Genomic DNA, 21,196 nt, shown 5'->3' with positions numbered 1-21,196 from the left:
GATTTCAGGGATGTCAACCAGGGATGCTTCTGGTAATTGCATTGTGCTGTTATACTCACTTAACTGACAGCCCATTTCCCATAGATCTCATCTAAACATACAGTGCAAATATTGTTAGAAAACGCCTACTTTGACATCATTAACATAACACTCTCTGTTGCTTGAAGGAATATTCTGGGTTATTTAAAACTTAATGTCTGTGTACCACATCTGCGGCATGCTGTCGATTACCACAGGAAATAACTTTGACTCTGTCTCTCAGTTTGTGTACACAAATGGGAATGCATTTACAGGAATACACTTATAATGGAAGCCTAGCAGGTCAGTGTGCAACTACTTTGAATAAATATCTATAAATATTTAAAATGTCTATTTTACTGTCGCACTGTTTGAAAGTACAAACATGAAAATGGTCAGGATGCACTGGACCTCTGTTAGGCTCTGTGTGATACAAGGAAACCAGGATGAAAGTATGAAGGGATGTGACATAATATATAGAAGTGAAATTACATCAGAATTGTCCATCTAGAAAAGTAGTCCAACCTCAAAAGGACAATTCAGACACATTTGCATTTAATGTTGGCGCTTCAGCTGAAATACAAGCCTCATATTCTTAAATGCTCTGGCCTGCTAGACTTCCATTATAAACCAAGTGCATTCCTCTGAAAGAGTTTTTGTTGTTTAAAATATACTGAGGGACAACTCTAAATTATTTTCTGATGATATTGATAGCTAAAGTTGTAAATGTCCCAGAATATTCATTTTTAAGCGTGTCTGCAAGTTTTAGGATTAGTGTATTATGATTGTTGTTGTTGTTTTCCCTTAACCAAGTGAAGAAGTTTTCTGAAGCTTGCTATTGATTTAAGCACAGCTGTGCATTTGTCATCTGTCAGAACTGTCAGGGTGTGATGGATGAAAGACAATCTCTTTCTATCCTGTGGTCCCCTGTAATATCTTTCTTTTACAGACGTTTACAGGTTTATATCTAGGTTGAAATTGCCTGTCTGTCTTTGTGTGCCGCTTGGGCACTTCAGATACATCCCGCCTTTTTGACTGTTAAAACCTAAGACAAGCCAGAACGCTTTCAGTTCCTCACATCATTTTCACTCACCTTTTTAGATTGCATGAGGAAACAGCATGTCTCGGCTGTGTAATTTCCTTCAGCCTGTGTGTCTGTCCTTTTCTGACTTGCAGATGATGGCATCATCCGTCCGGTGACTTTCTGGGTAGTGGGAGACTTTGACCAGCCCTCAGGACGACAGCTGCTGTACGATGCTATACGTCACATGGTAGGACAATGCCAATGAGCCAGTTCCGTTGGTGTTAGCTGTAGAAGACAAAACCTCATACGCAGTGCACAAAATTAACTTTTTGCCACAGCGGTCTTTCTGATGAATAGAAGACATTTACTGGCAGTTTTGTTATATTGTTACTACCCTTGTTTGTGAATCTAATCTAAAAGTATTCACACAAAGTGGCAAATCGCACTACAGTATTAGTTTATCAATATTAGTGCTGTCAAATTATTAATCGCATCCAAAATAAAAGTTTTTGTTTACATGATATATTTGTGTGTACTATGTATATTTATTATGTATATATAAATACACACGCATGCATGTGTATATATATATATATATATATATATATATATATATATATATATATATATATATATATATATAAATATGTTATGTTTATATATTTATATATGATATGATTTATATGAATATAAATATATACATGCAAATATTTTCAAAATGTATGCTGTATGTGTGTGTGTCTTTATATATACATAATAAATATACACAGTACACACACATATATTATGTAAACAAAAACTTTTATTTTGGATGCAATTAATCGTTGCCCAGCACTAAATATAATTATAATATAATATAATTCATGCACATTTTTGGATTTATTTTTCGTTGTCTTGGCATTTGGCGAATAATATTTTTGCCCATGCAATCGTAGACTCCATGATTGAAATTTTTTGCTGGATATTTCCAGTGTTTTTGTCATTTTTTTTTAATTAGGTTATTTCAAATATTTATACTAAACTTTATTTTTTATTTTAATAATTAGTTTTACTTATTGTAGTACTTGAACCTATTTCAGATAGTTGCAAAGTATTTTCTTTTAATTTTTTCTTTAAATTGTTCACCTTTATTTCAATTACATCTAAAACTTTTTAAAATTTTTATTTAATTTAATTACAACACTGGATATTTGGATATTTCAATTCAAACACTAAACGTAGTATGCTATTTCTATAGCAACTCTGTTTCTATTTCTATATATGTTTATATAACAGCTTTAATCTTTAAATGTGTGATAGAGTGAAAAAAAAGTCTAAACTAATTCTAATTTAATGTCTTTTTTTCCTTTAGAAAACCAGTAATAACGTACGATTAGGAGTTATCAATAATCCAAGCGAGAACCCATCTAATGAGAAGAGCCTAATTGCTCGAGCCATATGGGCAGCCATGCAGACCCAAACCGCCAACAACGCCAAAAACTTCATCACCAAAATGGCTAAAGAAGAAACGGCACAGGCTCTTTACGGAGGGAGTGACATTGCAGAGTTTGCTGTCGGGGTAAAATAAGCTCTTCTGTAATTCATTTACAGTTGTGATGGATTATTTGCTCTGGGTTATTTCACTATTGCTGCTGCGAATGTCACTTTTAAACTGCAGAATTTAATATAGAACCAATCTAACCAGATCCTTCTGCATTTTTCTGCACTACAGGGCATGGATGTTCCTCTGTTTAAGAGTGCGTACGAGTCCCCTAATGTGAACTTCCTGTTGGCTCACTCTGCCTACTGTCGGGATGTCCTCAAACTGCAGAAGGGCCAGAGAGCTGTGATCAGTAATGGAAGAGTAAGTTAGATGTTTTGTATAGCAAGAATTCTGATGCTGTGAAAGCTCTTCTTATTCTGCTTTTTGCCTTTTTCTCTGCAGATCATTGGTCCATTGGAAGAAGGGGAGGTCTTCAACCAGGATGATTTCCTGCTTCTGGAAAGCATTATCCTGAAGACATCAGGGGAGCGTATTAAGGCCAAAATTCAACAGCTGGGCATGGTAGAGGACAGGTATGCTAGACCAATCCTGTGCAACAGGTTACAGAGAATTTCGTTGGTTGATGCAAATGTTTAAGTATATATAACATAAGCTGTTAGCTTGTATAACCAATAGCAGAGCTCTAAACCACTTTGAGGACAGAACGCCCTTCTGTCAGAGCTGTAGAAGGATTACAATGCATTAAACATAACCGTCACATGTACTCTCTGCAGTAATTACTTCCTCTTAATGAAGTGTGTCGGTCTGCCTTGAAGACAGAGACGTAATAAACGTGCCATTTTATGTGTATTTACTGGAAGAGCAGACTGAGACAGTGACACCATGTTCATTATCCTCTCGGTAAACTTTTAGAGGGCTGATTATTGAAGTGTTGGGTGGAGGAGGCAGTCATTGTCTTTATCAGCACCTGAATCTGATACTAGGCCTCTGTGAGAGAGTTTGAGCAAATTTTTGCTTTTTGCTAGCATGTGTATTTGGTTAGCTATGGTGCTCATGTGGGTGACACAGGTTTTAATCTGGTTTCTTATCCTCTCTCTATTATATTATGTCAATAAAAGTGACAAAATACAAAAGTAAAAAAGAAACAACTACTTGAATTCTCTCTGAATATTTTCTTTGGTTCGAGTTCTGTCAATGTTAGCCAGAAAAGATAAAACCTTGTACACAGAGTACTATATATATATATTTTTTTATATATATTTTTTTTTTTTTGCCACCATTTCCAATGTCTGATCTCCAGTGGCAATTTCATTTATTTACTATCATTGTTTGTGAATCTAATCTAAATAATTTACACAATGTGGCACAATGTGGTACACAATGAATCTCAATACAATATTTATTTATATATTACCATTTTGGTAAATTAATGTATTAAGCTAAAATTTATTTAAATGTAATTTTAAAAGATATATTTGCAGTCACGTTAGTACATAAAAACAACACATTTTATTTTATCTAGATCGATCATGTTTTGCAGGACATTTTGAATTCTAAACCTAATATGCTATTTATATTTTAGGGTTTCACTGATGTGAAAGACTACAACCTTTAAATGTGTGTGTGACAGAGTGAAAAAGCAAGTCTGAACTAACCATAATTTTACCACAATATTAATTCAATCAGAGAAAATATTCACACCCCTCAGTGAGGTAAAAAGGTTGTGTTCAAATGTCTGTTCTCATAAAATGATTGTTAATCATCTATCTGGCTATGAACATGTCTACACAGATGAACAAAAATTAGCTAAATTGCACAGCAGAATTCTTTTCAATCTGAATGGTGTTCTGACATTTTTAAAGTGAGCTTGTTTAGCTAGAAGCATTTGCATTCATTTACTGGCATGTGTCTTAGCCTGGATTTGTTTATTTTGTATGTATTGTGATTTAGAGCTAGTGATCTGGTGATGAAGGTGGATGCCCTGCTCTCCTCCCAACCCAAAGGTGAGGCGAGGATCGAGCACACGTTTGCAGAAGACAGATACAGGTACGTCACCTCTTCTCATACCAGGACATCTCTAAATCCTCAGAATTCAGTCATCAACTTCTTCCTCTGCATTTTTCTTCACAGCGCTGTAAAGATCAGACCAAAGGAAGAGGAAGTGTACTTCGAAGTCATAGCTGTTTTGGATCCAGTGACCAGAGATGCTCAGAAACTGGCACCCCTCCTTTTGGTGAGAACTTCTGCATACCTTCACTTAACATGAATTATACAAGTAGGACATGTGGAACCAGATGGTTTAGATACAGAATCCACCAGCAGGGGCTGGACTGGATCATGCTAACTAGCCAAACCTTGACCCCTTGGTTATGTTAGAGCCATTATTATTTATTAAGAATGTTGACCAATGGATGTTGATCCAGAATCGTGTCCTGCTTGTCCTACATGTTGTGTATATACCTGCATTAGTCATCACAGGACATCTGGTCCCTCTCCGTGACATTTCACAGGTACAGTCAGTCAGCAGTCAGTCTGCATTTGTTGGCTCTATCTCTGAGACCAGCTGTCTGCGAGAGCAGGTTCATTTGGTTGTTTGTACCTTGACTCATGTCACTTCCTGTTTTTCTGTGTGCCCACTCAGGTGTTGAAGCAGCTGGTCAACGTCAACCTGCGAGTGTTCATGAACTGCCAGTCCAAGCTCTCTGACCTCCCACTGAAAAGGTTAGAAGAGAGACACTGTCTCTGTGAGAACACATGCTCCATCAGAGTCACCTTCACATTTCACTGTTTACTTGAATTTTTTTACAGGCTACATGGGGCATGACAAGACATAATTTACTCTGAAGTGCTACATTATTGTTTTAGGCTAGCTGATGTTTTAAAATATCTTGTGATATTTTTGTACAATCATTTTATGTTTCTGTTAAAACGAAATATTTTTTCTCCTCAGTTTTTATCGATATGTTTTGGAGCCGGAGGTTTCGTTTATGGCAGATAGCAGCTTTGCCCCTGGTCCGATGGCTAAGTTCTTGGATATGCCACATTCGTTGTTGTTTACCCTCAACCTCAACACCCCCGAGAGCTGGATGGTTGAGTCTGTCCACACACGCTATGATTTGGATAACATCTACCTTGAAGAGGTAAGAATCCTCATCACTCTTATTAACTCTTGAAGTCTAGGTCAAATAAGGTGAACAGTTAGATGTTTTACTTGTTATTTCTTGCTATAAACTTGTCATTTGTACATATGGACTTTTCATGCACTTTATATTTACTTGATACATCAGACTTTTGTGGCAATTTATTGATATAACAAAAACGTTTTTTTTTTTTCAACTTAAGCCTTTCTATTTTTTTTCTTCTTTTCCATAATGGAACCTTATAATTTGATTTGTGGTAAACAGTTATGAAAAAAAACAAGGTTATATAAAAAAAAAAGAAATATCTACACTAACGTTAAAAAAATATGACTAGAGTAACGGCTGCTGAAAATTCAGCTTTGCTATCACATGAATAAATAACATTTTAAAATACAGTGAAATAAAAAACAGTTGTTTTAAATTGTTTATAATATTTGACTATATTACTGTTTTTAATGTATTTTTACTGCATGTATATCAGGATATCAATACTAGTTTTCTTTAAAGCACAGTTATTGTACAACAGAAACCCAATATTCTTTAACAAATGCATTTTGTTTGTCATATTGCACATTTTATTAAGCCATATGCAGATATTCATTATTGAGATCATTAGTATTCAAGTCATAGCCTCTTATTTGCAGGTTGACAGTGTCGTGGCCGCTGAGTACGAGTTGGAATATTTATTACTGGAGGGTCACTGTTTTGACGTAACGACAGGTCAGCCGCCCCGTGGGCTGCAGTTCACTCTGGGCACCGCCTCCGACCCTGTCATAGTCGACACCATAGTCATGGCCAACCTGGTGAGTGGACGTCACAGATTCATCTGGGAAATAATTCCTGATTGTCTTAGAGGTCACTGTCGCTTACTGTGATCCATCTTTAACAGGGTTATTTCCAACTAAAAGCAAACCCAGGAGCTTGGATTCTCAGACTGCGGAAAGGCAGGTCAGATGATATCTACAAAATCTACAGGTACCCTATTATAACGTGTCAGACATCTGTCTCTCTTAATGTCCTTCTGTCTCTTCACTTGATTGGTCGGTTCACTATTTGAATTCCCCTGTCGCAGTCACGATGGCACAGACTCTCCAGCCGAAGCTGATGATTTAATTGTCGTCCTCAACAACTTCAAGAGCAAGATCATTAAAGTGAAAGTAAGTAATAGGTGTCTGAATCAGGTGTCTGGGTGAGGTCACATGCAAGGTCTTTGTCTCTGTAGTTTGAGGGTATTAGCGGAGGTAAATGTGCTCAGGTGGCTGTAGACAAGAGCTTGTGAGATATTCTTTCCATTTTTGCTCGACTGGAGAGATGGAGAGCGAGAGAGTGTCTTTACTTTTCCGGTATATACTCTTAATATCTGACAAGCTGTCACATGTCAGCCGTTGCGTGGGCGTGTGTCCAATGCGAGGTCTGCTGCTTCCTGTGGGGCTGTGGGTGGATTAAGAATGTGGACTGGGATGAGTGTGTGTTTATATATATATATCTGAATTTTTGACACGTTGTGGCTTTAAGTATACAGCATGGGCCAGAGGGAATGTGTTTGTTTATGCAGCAGTGCTTGTCTCAGAGTTTGGATTATTGTTTCCTCATCAAAAGATGGCAGTCGTGTTGACTTCACGTCGAAATTAATTTCACCTGCCAGTCGCTGGTACATTGAGAAATAAATTTAATGTCCCTAATATTTCTTACTGGTTGTGAAACTGCATTTTGCATTTGATTCGAATTTGTTTGTCCCTATAACACAGGATTTATAATACTGGTGAATAATTTGGAACGTCACTACATGGAGTTCTGGAGTTGCAACAATACAGAAAACCCTTTTCTGAGATAAAAGTTATTAAAAGATGTGTACTTATATTCAAAATTTTGGGGTTGATAAGATTTTTGTAACAATTTCTTTTACAGTGTCCTTGTTACACATTACGTGTGCTTACTGTAGTAATAACAGGAAATTATGCATAATTACAAGCAACTATTCAATCCTAATCCTAAGGGTAATTCAAACCCTAACACAATACTAAGTACATGTTGCTAATTAATATTTCTCAGTGCTTCAGTGTACAATTACAATGTAACAAGGGCACCTTAAAATAGTTTAACTGAATTCTTTAATGTTTTCAAATGTTTAAAGTCTCTTATGCTCACCAAGGTGGCATTAATTTGATAAAAAATACAGTAAAACAGTGATTATTGTGAAATATTATTACAATTTAAAACAACTGTTTTCTATTTATACAGTATAAAAAATAAAAAAAATTATCAATGTAATGACAAAGCAGAATTTTCAGCATCATTACTCCAGTCTTCAGTGTTTTATAATCCTTCAGAAATCATTCTAATATTCTAATTTGGTGCGTAAAAACATTTATTATTCTTATTAATGTTGAAACCAGTTGTGCTACTTAAGATTTTTGTGGAAACCCTGTTACAGTTTTTTTCATGATTCTTTTGATCAATTACTGCATACTTGCTGAATACAATTATTAATTTCTTAAAAAAAAAAAAAAAAAAGTCTTACTGACCCCAGACCTTTGAACAGTAGTGTTCACTGACATAAACCTTTTTAAGTAGGTGATTTGCATATCTTTGATTTATTTGTGTTAGCAATGAAGCCGATTCTATGTGACATTATTTTGTTATTGCATTACATTTAAACCATGTTTTATTTTGCAGTTCCAAACTAGCTAACAAACACACTGTGATCTAAGATTTCTGTGATCAAGTCCTTTTGTTAAACTGTCTTAAAGTGGCTACCAGAATGTTGCAATTGCATGTGCTCCACATTAGTGCTGAGGGATTTCATGCATAGATTCTGTTGCCCTATATATCATGTTTGCAGGTGCAGAAAAAGCCTGATATGATCAAAGAGGAGCTTCTTAGTGATGAAACCCACGAGAACGACTCTGGATTCTGGACATCTATAACCAGGTACAAAGTGTTGCCTTTTGAGTTCTACTGTAGCTCTCACTTACAGTATTTGTCTGTTAATGGTTATTTCTTTATCTCTTTCAGAGGATTTACTGGTGGTTCAAAGCCAGAAGAACCCAAACAGGAGAAAGATGACGTCATTAACATTTTTTCTGTGGCCTCTGGTCACCTGTATGAGAGGTTCCTCAGGTAAACATCTGCTTTCAGTTGGATTTTACAGTGCCAGCATTACTACTGAAAATTACTGTAAATGTGACGAAAATATTTGGTTACACCTATCAGGGGCGGACTGGGGCTAAAAAGTGGCCCTGGACTTTTTGGCACAGAGCGGCCCACCACACCATAAACCCACCAGCTCATTATAGAGCTATTTTTAACACCACTTACTAACATACAAATATAACACAAATATATATATATATATACACACAGTATATAGTTAGGCTATTATCATTAACATTAATGAATGACCGTCATACTTCTTTGCATTATAATTTGTCTTTCCTGGTGTATATGGCAATTTGTAAATAATATTTTTAGAGGGACAGTTTAATATCACTAAAGTTATATGCCTACCATAATATCAGTCCATAACAATGCTCTGCTCTAGAAGACTTGGAATTTAGTGCAGAATGTGGACTGTTTTTATTGTACCTTTCAATTGCTTGACAATAGTTTTTTTCTGATGAAGAACTGTATGATGATGAAAAATACAGTAAACTGTAATATGTGAAATATATAGTTACAATTTAGAATAGCTGTTTTCTATGCAAATATATAGTAAATAATTTATTTCTGTGATCAAAGCTGAATTTTCAGCATAATTACTCCAGTGTTCATTGTCACATGATCCTTCAGAAATCATTCTAATATGCGGATTTGCTCAAAAAACATTTCTGATTATTATCACCGTTGAAAACAGTTGTGCTGCTTCATATTTTTTTGTGAAAAATGTGATACATCACCATTCAGTCTAGAATAAGATTTAAAATAATACCGTATTGACCTGAATATAAGACAATGTTTTTTTCTTTAAAATACATCTGAAAAAACGCGGTCGTCTTATATTTGGGGTCTTTGACATGTCAGTAATACACCCGCAACATAGGTGGCGCCAAAAACGCATAAAACGAGTGTGCCATGAAATATGTAATATGTCGTGACTGTCATGTTAGTCTGATGGGAACAAACTTCCTCTGTAAGTGGTTTTAAAACATAAGACAGTACCCAGATTTGAAGACTACAATAAGATTTCACTTCTACTGTTAATAAAATTGAAAATTGAGATGTTATAAATGCCTACATGTTATATAATTCAAATGGGCTACCTGTTATTTCAATGGTATATCAAAAATTTCAATGTCATTGTTGGTATATTTTACCAGTATTTACCATATTTTCAAAACAAAAATTAAAATAGGAAAAATATGCAATTTGAAAATAATTTAAGAAAAAATGTTTTACAGAGAGAGAGAGAGAAAAAAAAAACAATATTTGGTTTTCAAAAAGCCTTTTCCCAAAAGGTACATCTGGAAAAAGGGGGGTCGTCTTATAATCAGGGTCGTCTTATATTCGGGACAATACGGTAATAATAATTAAATAATAATAAAGTAACAAGGTTGCATTAAAAAGTGGAAGGATTGCATTCAATTTCATTGAACTTTTACAATGACAATAAAGATATTCACTCATTCATTCATTAAATTGATTTAAGTGACAGTAAAGATATACTTATTACAAATTATTTATATATAAAAATTGTTGTTCTTTAACTTTGTATTCAACAAATAATCCTAAAAAAGTTAAAGTGTCACAGTTTCCACAAAAATATTAAGAAACAAAAACGGTTTTCAGTATTGATAATTAATTTGAATGTTCATCTCAAGTGGGCCATTAGTCTGGGCCGATGGAGGGATAGGCTATATTTACTGTAATTAATTAATGCTTTACCTTTACGCAATGGGCCGGCCCACATTGTACAGCGGCCCACCGGGAAAACTCCCGGTACTCCAGATTGCCACTTGGCCAGTCCGCCACTGGGTCGGCCCATCTCGGGACCTGCGGCCGACTGGGCGAAATATGCTTAACATTTATTATAATTAATATTATTATTATTATAACCATAGTGAAATCGTGCAAGCGATAAAAACCCATCCTATGCGCTGTTGGCCTGTAAAAAACATTTATTTACTGTATATATATATATATATATATATATATATATATATATTTAAAAATCTGACCAGCCCACATAAAAAAAAAAAATTGCCCGATGGCCAATCCGCCCCTGACACCTATACAAGTGATTTGAGTACACTGATATTGCATACAGGGTTCCCGCGGGTCCTTGAAAAGTCTTAAATTGTACAAGAAAGTCTTAATTATGTTTTAAAGAGGTCTTAAATTTTGGGTACAGACCAGAATCGCGATACAGCTTAATGAGACGATTAAACTTCAAAAGGCTATAAATAAATATGAGCGCTGCACATTTCAAAGTCTGGTGCTGCACTGCTTTGTGTTCTGCCGTTACCGCGGAAACAGTTCGAAAGCGCCTCCTGCTGGCAGAGAATGAATGTGCATGTTCAATAAGGCTGTTGTTGTGAGAAGGGTATTCCTGCAATACCGGAGGCTGTAGTTTCAGAACCGGATTTCTAGGACCCTATAGTTTTGTTTGTTTGTTTGTTTTTTAATTATTCTTCCAGCCAGTCCTATCAAACCTTTATAATTAATCCAGAACGTGGCAGCAAGATTAATTTTTAATGAGCCAAAAAGAATGTAAGAGAGAATGAAGAACGTCTCTCTATTCTAAAAAAAAAAAAAAACTTGTCCCTTTTAGACTTGCACACTAGTTTTTCTAATCTTTTTGTAATCTATCGGTTTTCTTTATTTATTATACAATTTAACAAAAGCAAAAAAGGCCTCTAACACTAGCTTGCTCTGTTCTTTTTCTGTTCTATGTTTTCTTTTTATTTATTATATAATTAAAATCTCTTGCTACGTGTACTGCGTTAGGCTAAATGAGACTTGTTATAGCACTTGCATATCGTTGCTCTTTTGTTGATTTTGATTGCTTCCATTGTCCTCATTGTCAAGTCACTTTGGATAAAAGCGTCTGCTAAATGAGTAAATATTAGTGGCTCATACTATTTTATAGCACTTGCTGTTCAATTCTGTATATTATTATTTTTAAGGAATTATGTAGTTATTTAATTTTATACTCTTAATTATTGTCCTAACCAACTCCTAGCCCTAAACATACCCGTTGGTAACCCTCTTGAAATATTTAACCTAATTTATTTCAATATATTCAGGTTTAAAATTCAGTTTTCTTGGAAAGAAGACTTGTGTGTGTGCGAGACTTCAGTTAATTAGCCGCAGCGCTTCACGTCTGATGTGCTGTTTGTTTGCATCTGTTTGTTTGTTTGTTTGAATCAGGTCTTCTCTGTTGGAATAGATGGTGCTGTTCCAAGAAATAGGGTCCTATGCAGTCCTAGAACTGCAGCCTCCAGTATTGCAGGAACATTGGGTTGTTTTTGTTCAGACCAATGCAAAACTCAACCCATGTTTTTACCCTGCAAACACGCAGAGCTGTAAATGTGAACTGGTGGATCGATAAGGAGATAATCCATTATAAAAATCTAAACCGTAAAATGTGTTTCTATGTTATTTAATTAATATAATAATTTATTGATGATTGTTTAATATAATAATTAATACTTTTGACTCATCCATTTTCTTAAAAAATGGTTTAAAGGCTGAAATGTGAAGTGCATAATTTTATAAAACTTTTTGTTTTGTGAAAACTTCTATCTGAACTGTAAATCATGTTTTTTACATTAATTTTACGGTTTACCATAGACATTGCACGACCCTGCTCATATGGTATTAATTTTATTTGTGCAGGTCTTAAAAAAGTTTAAATTTGAGCTTTTAAGCCTGTGCATATATAATGGCATCCAGTAAATCTAGTAAAACTATTTTGATCAGTTACATAAACATATAATGGCTTAACAGATCATTCATGCAAATATATTCAAGTAGTTGTGAATGTCATAGCTTGATTATTTTAATATTCATAAACTGCTGGCCTGTTCAGCATAACCAATATATTTTGTTTATCAGATGTTCTTGAAGTGGTCAGGACTGTCGTTGTTTGCACATACAAAAAAATATTAGCATAGAGACCTGTTCATGTTCTCATATGAATCATGACATTTGTGCTATGACAAATATATGACTTTAATATTATTCTTGTGCAGATTTGACATGTAATACAGACAAGTCCTCTTGTGTATATTCTTATGAGATATTGAAAAATTACACACATACATCTTCTAATTTCACATATTCAGAAAATGCAATAACTTTTACGTGACCGCCTGGCTTGGGTCACATCTTGACTTTGTGACATTTTCCTCCATATATATATATATATATATATATATATATATATATATATATATATATATATATATATAGTTCTGTTTAGGCCTGTTTTAAATGCTGATCTCTGTGACTTGCTATGTCTTATTAGCGGCAATGTTATTGGTTGTGTAATGCAGCTCAGTTTAGAAGGTCACTCGCATAACTCTTCTGTGGGCTGTCACTGCAGGCACTCTGTGTTGAGCTTTGGCCTCCCTCTGTCTCTGCAGGATAATGATGCTGTCTGTGCTCAAACACACCAAGACACCCGTCAAGTTCTGGTTCCTCAAAAACTACCTGTCTCCTACTTTTAAGGTACTGCATTCGAGATTTAACATGATGGCACTGTTACCAGACCCTTATGTTGTATATATCTTATGTAATGTAATGTATATTATATTTTATTTTCAACAATTTGGCTTTGCCATCAAATAATTAAATGACATTTTATAATCTATTGAATACACAAAAATATTAAAACATTTCACAATATCACAATTTTTATTTTATTAGAATTTCTTATTAAAAATTACAGTAGTGTGACACATTTTTGTCTATCTTTTTGTAGGAGTTTATTCCATATATGGCAGAGAAGTATGGTTTCCAGTATGAGCTGGTACAGTATAAATGGCCACGCTGGCTTCACCAGCAGACAGAAAAGCAAAGGATCATCTGGGGATATAAGATCCTCTTCCTCGATGTGCTCTTCCCCCTGGCTGTGGACAAGATCCTCTTTGTAGATGCGGATCAGGTACAAAAACAGAGCAGTGCAGTTGTGTGGCATGAAATCCTTTCTCTAGTGAGCACTAAGCACAAGTAAAACTCGTATGAGATTTATTTTCAAAAATCTATGTACAGACAGATCACCCATTTGTAGTCACTGGAATTGCACAGCAGTTGTTGTAATCCAAGGTGTTTGTTATGCAAACTGGAGAGGGCATCATGCACATTACACATCTGATGATACACTGCTGCCACCTCCGGGTAAAGAAAAATACAGCTGGAGATTAGATATAAACAACAATAAATACAAAAAATGTAAAGATTTAGTTTCTTCTGGGCAATGCAGGTTTTCATCTGACCATGTCATGTCCTGATCCCATTTCCAGCAATTGCTTTCTTTTGTCTGTGAATACAAAGACACACAGTCTAGGATTGTCAAATGTTGTTGTTGTTGTGTTTTTTCCTACAGATAGTTCGCACAGACCTGAAGGAGCTGCGGGACTTTGATCTGGAGGGAGCGCCGTACGGTTATACGCCTTTCTGTGAAAGCCGAAGAGAGATGGATGGATACCGTTTCTGGAAGTCTGGCTACTGGGCCAGTCACTTGGCAGGACGCAAATACCACATCAGGTAAGAATGGTTTGCTAATATTGTTGTCTGGCATTTTTCTCTACCTCATTTTTAATGATGATGATACATACCAAACAACCCAATTAGTTTTAATTTAGTTTAAAATGCCACAGTAAGGCAAGGCAAGACAAGTTTATTTATATAGCACATTTCATACACAGTGGTAATTCAAAGTGCTTTACATAAAAGGAAGTGAAATAGTCATTAAAAAAATAATCACAACAATAAAAACAAGGAATTAAAAAAAAATAGCAAAAACAAGGAAATTATATAAAAATTGATTTAAAATTAATTTAAAACAGTTAAGAATAGAAAATGATTATACATAAAATACAGTGCAATTAGTTCGGACGTAGCACAGTGCTCATTCAACAAATGCACAGCTAAACAGATGAGTTTTGAGTCTGGATTTAAATGTGGCTAATGTTTTAGCACATCTGATCTCTTCTGAAAGCTAGTTCCAACTGGTTGCAGTAGAGTCATAAGAGGAGCCTTGTCCAGTACATCAAATGATTTGTCTACTGAACAGCTGAAATTGAATTTTGTTTCATAACTGAAAAATGTTATTTTCCTGTTTATTGCTGTGAAGCTGCTTTGAAACTATCTGTATAAAGATACATGTGACTTGATTTGATTTTGTGTGCTCCCCAGTGCTCTATATGTGGTCGATTTGAAAAAGTTCAGGAAGATCGCAGCTGGAGACAGACTGAGAGGCCAGTACCAGGGTCTGAGTCAGGACCCCAACAGCCTGTCCAACCTGGACCAGGTGGGATGTCCTTTACTTCACAGAAAAGGCTTTACATAGAAAGGCTTTATCACTGGGCTCCTGATTGATGATGTGTTTTCCACTCTCAGGATCTGCCCAACAACATGATCCACCAGGTGCCGATAAAGTCACTTCCTCAGGAGTGGCTTTGGTGTGAGACCTGGTGTGATGATACATCTAAAAAGAAAGCCAAGACTATAGATCTGGTAAGTCAACTGCTCGATGCAGGGGCGTCATGCACTCATGATTTTTGACTGTATAACTGATATAGGCTTATGTTTTATTTTTCCTTTTATTCGAAATATTTACAAACGTGTTAACTATATCAGGAAATATCTTGATTCTCAAATATGTAAGTAAATGCGTTTGCACCTTTATAGATTGTTATTTGATCAATAAATGGTGATGGGCAAAGTATACTAATAGTGTAATCTATTAACTACACATAAAACCCCGACTTTTTATGTAAGTACCAGATATGGGTGTCATGCCATAAACTATTTTTAATAAGACTGACTTTGTATTTAATGTGAATTTAATAACAATATTTTAAGTTTTTAAAATGCCAACGCCAACCAGCGAACGCAGATTTGAATTTAGCAGCTGATGCTGTGCCACACTGAACGGTCTAATCACACCGGTGTGATTGTATCAAACAGAAAAAATGTTATTTGGCTATTTTTTTGTCTTTTGGAAGCTGCTTTCAAAATCCACTTGGCTCAGAAATCTGTGCCCCCTCACTTTGAATGGGCATGACGCCTCTGGCTCTACGCACACAGCGGTGGAGAATTTGTCAAAAAATTGGTTTGATTTTTATGTTTGTTTGTTTGTCAGTAATTAACACTTTGTATTTGTCTGTCTTAGTGCAATAATCCACAGACAAAAGAGCCCAAGCTGCAGGCTGCTGTGCGTATAGTAGCTGAGTGGAGCAACTATGACCAGGAGTTAAAGAGAATCTACAACAATTTCCTGGAGGAGAAAGAGAGAGGCACCACAGACAGCTATCAGCAAACAGACAGAAAACACCCAGGTGAGACCAATCTGTCCTTTTCCTTTTTGTGTTAGTGAATGTCACAGTGATGTTTTAACCTGTTGAATGGCACTTTCCACAATTATGGTACAAAATAGGACTTTAAAGATATGTTGTTCATTCACTTTGTGAAGGGAAAATAATTACACAGTACAGTGTCTAAAAACAATTTAAAGCTCTGCAATGTATGATTTGCTTGGTGTGTTTTTACAACAAACATTGAATAAATAACAAAAATATATAAAATGTTATTATTTTTACAATACCTGCTTTCTGTTAAAATGTCATTTATTCCTGTGATGGCAAAGCAGAATTTTCAACAGCCAATACTCTAGTAATCAGTGTCACATGATTCTTCAGAAATCATTCTATTATGCTGATTTGGTGATCAAGAAGCATTTCATATTATTATCAGTGTTGGAAATATTTTAATGGAAACCATGATACTTTTTTTTTTTTTTTCAGGATTATTTGATAAATGGAAAGTTCCAGAGAACAACATTTTTAGAAATAGACATCATTTGTAATATTATAATTGTGTTTAATGCCACAATGTTTAAACAATTTAATGCATTCTTGCTTAATAAAAGTATTAATTACTTAAAAAAAAAAAATACTGATCCCAGATCAGATTTAAACAATAGTGTATGATTTTAAATCGGAGGATACAGTTGAGAAGGTCAAGCTGTCTGAGCTGGGACAAACCTGTATAATGAATTAATTAATAGTTTATCTAGTATATCTAGTTTATTTGATCTAGTATCTCTAGTTAAAAAATCTCCTTAGAACACCAAAGTTTAGCCTAATCGTGCAAAGTGCTGAGTAGCTTTTTATAATTATTTGAATTTCTTTCTGCTCTTTCTCTCTGTCAGGTGGTGACACGCACTCAGAGCTTTGAGTTGATGCTCTGCGACCGAAGAACAGGGGACTCTGTTCAAAGAGTCATCTTTTCTTCACCCTTTTTAAACCAAGCCTATCCTCCAGGAATGGGTTGACATTCGTGCTGAACTTGACTTGAACAGAATTAATGCAAAATTCCCTCTTTTGTACCTGAATGCTTGTGGACGTGTTGGGGTTCTGGGTAAACGCCACGAGTAGAGGACGTCTCCTCTATCAAGGCACTTCTGATATTTAACCCCCTACAACACTCTGGGCCTTGCATATGCCATAAACAATACCAGTTCCACCAGAGCAAAAAAAAAAAAAACTAGCACGGCCTCGACTGGTTGAGCTAGCACCATAGGGAATGACATAATTGAACGAGAAACTGCATGTGTGCAATTTTAATATTAAAATAGATTTGATAAATGTCCCTCTTAGCTGTAACTCGCTTTCATGAAAATGATTATTAAATCATGAAACACGAGATGCAGACTGTTCATTTAAAAGCCACCCATGGTGTTGAAATGCCATGACAACAAAGTGATGTCATAATAGTTCAACTTTAAAGCACAGATCATTTCCTGTGACACATCACAGTTCAGTTAGAGGCTCCATTTAAAAATTCAGATTCATCTTTTGGTAAACAAGCCAGCGCTAGTCTGTTTTTGTGATTCTGTTTCCATACAGCAGGGCAGTTTTATGAAAATGTTAAAATTGTGTCACTCTTCAAAGAGACACATCAAAAGACCTTTTAACTCAGGAACAAGCTATTCGGTCGATTTAGTCACAGCTAAAGAATTTTTTTTTTCTGTTCCGTAGAAGGAAATTTGAATTTACTGAAAAATCTCTGTGGGCATTGAAAAGCTCCAGTAGTGTTGTCACAGCCTCCACATTAAAATGATTCATAATGGCAGTCAGTTAATGAAACTCAGTCAATGGTCCTTTTAGGCCTACAAGATTAGAAAGATGTCTTCAGAAGATTACGAGGAGGGGGAAAAAAACACCAACTTCCTTCAGAGAAGCTGCTAGCAGGTAATTACAGGTTGTTGTTTCAATTTACTTTTTGTTTGTTTTCTTTTAGTATCACTGGATTTCAATAAGTCATTGATGTGGTTTTTTTTTTCATGTCCATTTCTGTGGTGTTTTTTATACGTTTAAGAATGACCACTAATTTCAAACATTTGATCATAAACCGTGGGCTAGGGCTTTTTTTTTTTTTTTGCATTTAAGTAATATAGATATGTGCACACTTTTCATCTCTGGTTATTAGCTGGAAATATTACATGGAAATCGCCAATTGATCCGAGTCTGTATAATGTCAGGTTTTAAAGTGAAAAGAAAAGCAGGGCTTGTGCAGTGCCTTGTGCTTCGTTCTGTTTGAGAGGTACATTACAGTGTCTTGTGGTTTATCTACTGTTCTTTTACTGAATACACTTAATATGGGGAAAATGACTGATTTAGTCAATACTATGATGCTTTGGAATTACTGTAAGATTAATTGTGGGATGACAATATTTTGTAATAAAAGATGTACCAAATGGAATGTTTATTTTTTTACAATCTGTAGCTAATTATTATATTATCATTACTATTTGATTAAAAATAGTTTTCTTTCCACAATTTTTTTTAGGAGGCGGCAAAATCCACTCATTGCAATGCATTATTCTACCAAATGATGGCAGCACAATCCAGTAGTAAAACTATGACCATAATGTAGAGAGAGAGTGATGAATATTAGGCTACTTCTATTTTAGATGCTCTGTCTCTGGCACTTAAACATCCCCTAGTTTATCATAAAACTGGAATAAAACTTTTAAGCACAAGTAAAACCAAACATTTCTTCAGCCTTTGCATGGACAGATGTGAATAAAAGGAATATAATGTTCTTAGTTTTTCCAGCACTAACTCTGCCTTCTCTAGACATTATTGCAGATTTAGTGTTGTATATTATCATATGTCATTGTAAGTTGTGCAGAATTTTATTATTTGCTTATATTTAAAACTTTAGATCTTGTTATTGCAGCTCTCTCATATTTATGATTATGATTGTCTCGCATCTGCATTAAGATGACATGACTGTAATCTGTCCTTCATCACTCATGTATTTTCATTGTTAGTTTCTTCCAAGCTCTTTTCAGTTTTGTCATTAACTAGATTATAATATTAGGCTCCCAAATGATCTTGAATAATGCAGTTAGCACACAAATTAGATCTCATTTTGCCTTAGTGATGAAGTCAATTAAACACCTCAAACTCTCGTTATTACACAACAAGAGTGTCCTTGACTATGATCAATGGTTTAATGAATTGTGAAGGGTGCAGATGGTTAGATTTTTAGATTTGACACAAACAAAAAGTTCCATGCTACTATTATTTGGACTCGGTACCATGGCAATACCATAGTTTTTGGACATGCATCATGTTGTTTTGAAATGCATGTACATGAATATCATCATGTGCAGTAAATACTGGTGTACATTCAAATGTTATCATCAGTACTATGGTATTGCACTACCAGTCAAAGTTTGGGGTCAAAAGCAAAGAATTCTGGAAAAATAAAAATAAAATAAAAACGTTTCACAAAATGATTAAGCCTCACAAATAGATAATAAGAAATAGTTTTGAGCACCAAATCACCATGTTAGAATGACTTGAAAAGGATGTGACTGAAGATTGGAGTAATGGCTGATAAAAATTCAGCTTTGCTATCCCGTGAAAAAAGACATTTTAAAATATACTAAAACAGAAAGGTTATTTTAAATTGTAATATTTTTCGTTTTGGGCAACGATTAATCGCATCCAAAATAAAAGTTTTTGTGTACATAATATATGTGTGTGTACTGTTATTATTTATATGTACTGTACACACACGCACACATGTATATATTTAAGATTTATATACAATATTTTCAAAATATATACTGTAGGCTATGTGTGTCTTTATATATACATAATAAATATACACATTACACACACATATATAAACAAAAACTTCATTGCCCAGCACTAAATATTTTACAATATTTCTCTTTTTACTGTATTTTCATCAAATAAATGCAGCCTTAGTGAGCATAACAGACTTCTTTCAAAAACCTCAAACATTTAGTTTAGTGTACATCTCTGTACCTCTGTACTTTTTATAAGGGAAAACCTGGTCCCTTTATTATCAATTATTGCAGTATTCGGTTGAGAAAATTTGTTAGAAATTTACAGTAGTTTCAGCGGTGGAATCTCCTGAACCAGGAGCATAAAGAGTTAATGCTGCTATTTACAGAGAAAGAAAAAACAAAAAGTTTGTCAATATCAATTGAGAGCAGAGCAGTGGAGCCAGAAAGAGGATCATTTACATGTAGATGATAGTTTTAGCCTGGATCCATTCTTTCTCCCTTTCTCTCTGTCAGTTCATAGTTACCATGACAACGCGCATGCCATTTATTTCTGTACATTAGGCGCAGACTGCTCGTCCTCTGCTGCTTTGGCCGCTTTTTTTCTCCAGACCTCTTTTTAGGAGGATGAATTTGCATGTAGATGAGTTTGTGCTGTCTGTCTTTACCCCACTATCCCTCTCTCTCTCTTCCCATGGTTTTATCTTTCCTGCCTTTCTTCCCGCCTTTTGTGACCTTTAATCCGTCGGTTTATTCTCCATCTCATCTGTCTCTCACTGCTGTCTCGTTCCTCTCTGCTCGCCGGTCATGGTGATCTCGGTCCGCTGAGGCCTCACGAGGGAGAGAAGTGATGTAGCGGCGTCATATTGGACGAGAGAGACCGAGACGGACAGAAAATGGGCAGCCCTCCTGTTGCTGGGGGAGACTCCGTGGCTCCGGAGCTGGAACAGAGGGAGGGAGAGAGTGTCCGTGTCTCCGTGTCTCTATCCAGATGGCACTGGTCAGCCGTCCCTTACTCAGCGGGCACATTAAAACGGATCACTGATAGTAATGACCAACACCCACATCTGTTAAGCCATGTCCCTTGTCTGGGTATATACGGGCATCCCGATGCCTTCTGCCCTCGCTTTGATCTCGTTAACGTCTGTCGGTCTGGGCCAGGAGGCTGTCCGTGTGCCGCCTGTACCCAGCAGGAGAAGAATTTTAGTAGCATGTTGCCAGCTGGGACTGGGCTTTAGCTCGTTTGCTGCAGTGACTTTGCC

At 35.6% G+C, this 21,196-nt stretch overlaps 1 protein-coding gene across 5 annotated transcripts in view; it reads left to right on the top strand.

Moving 5' to 3' along the window:
- Window positions 1-18,609, top strand: part of uggt1 (UDP-glucose glycoprotein glucosyltransferase 1) — a 30,758-nt gene extending 12,149 nt beyond the window's left edge. For 2 of the 5 annotated variants that reach the window (XM_058756974.1, XM_058756985.1), the window contains exons 21-40: window positions 9-32; window positions 1,195-1,289; window positions 2,394-2,600; window positions 2,754-2,885; window positions 2,967-3,097; window positions 4,476-4,571; window positions 4,656-4,758; window positions 5,167-5,246; window positions 5,476-5,665; window positions 6,310-6,468; window positions 6,555-6,640; window positions 6,738-6,822; window positions 8,508-8,785; window positions 13,249-13,333; window positions 13,587-13,769; window positions 14,211-14,371; window positions 15,023-15,137; window positions 15,227-15,343; window positions 16,002-16,167; window positions 17,040-18,609. In XM_058756974.1, the coding sequence (XP_058612957.1) occupies window positions 9-32; window positions 1,195-1,289; window positions 2,394-2,600; window positions 2,754-2,885; window positions 2,967-3,097; window positions 4,476-4,571; window positions 4,656-4,758; window positions 5,167-5,246; window positions 5,476-5,665; window positions 6,310-6,468; window positions 6,555-6,640; window positions 6,738-6,822; window positions 8,508-8,785; window positions 13,249-13,333; window positions 13,587-13,769; window positions 14,211-14,371; window positions 15,023-15,137; window positions 15,227-15,343; window positions 16,002-16,167; window positions 17,040-17,065 (2,519 nt within the window). In that variant the 3' untranslated portion in view covers window positions 17,066-18,609. The remainder of the gene's footprint in view (window positions 1-8; window positions 33-1,194; window positions 1,290-2,393; window positions 2,601-2,753; window positions 2,886-2,966; window positions 3,098-4,475; window positions 4,572-4,655; window positions 4,759-5,166; window positions 5,247-5,475; window positions 5,666-6,309; window positions 6,469-6,554; window positions 6,641-6,737; window positions 6,823-8,507; window positions 8,786-13,248; window positions 13,334-13,586; window positions 13,770-14,210; window positions 14,372-15,022; window positions 15,138-15,226; window positions 15,344-16,001; window positions 16,168-17,039) is intronic. The other 3 variants (XM_058756995.1, XM_058757004.1, XM_058756978.1) reach the window with 3 other exon arrangements.
- Window positions 18,610-21,196: the final 2,587 nt, after the last annotated feature.

Source organism: Onychostoma macrolepis, chromosome 02 (genome assembly GCF_012432095.1).
Source record: "Onychostoma macrolepis isolate SWU-2019 chromosome 02, ASM1243209v1, whole genome shotgun sequence".
Classification (NCBI taxonomy): Eukaryota; Metazoa; Chordata; class Actinopteri; order Cypriniformes; family Cyprinidae; genus Onychostoma; species Onychostoma macrolepis.
Note: the sequence above shows the minus strand (reverse complement) of the source record. Positions and strands in the feature narration are given on the sequence as shown.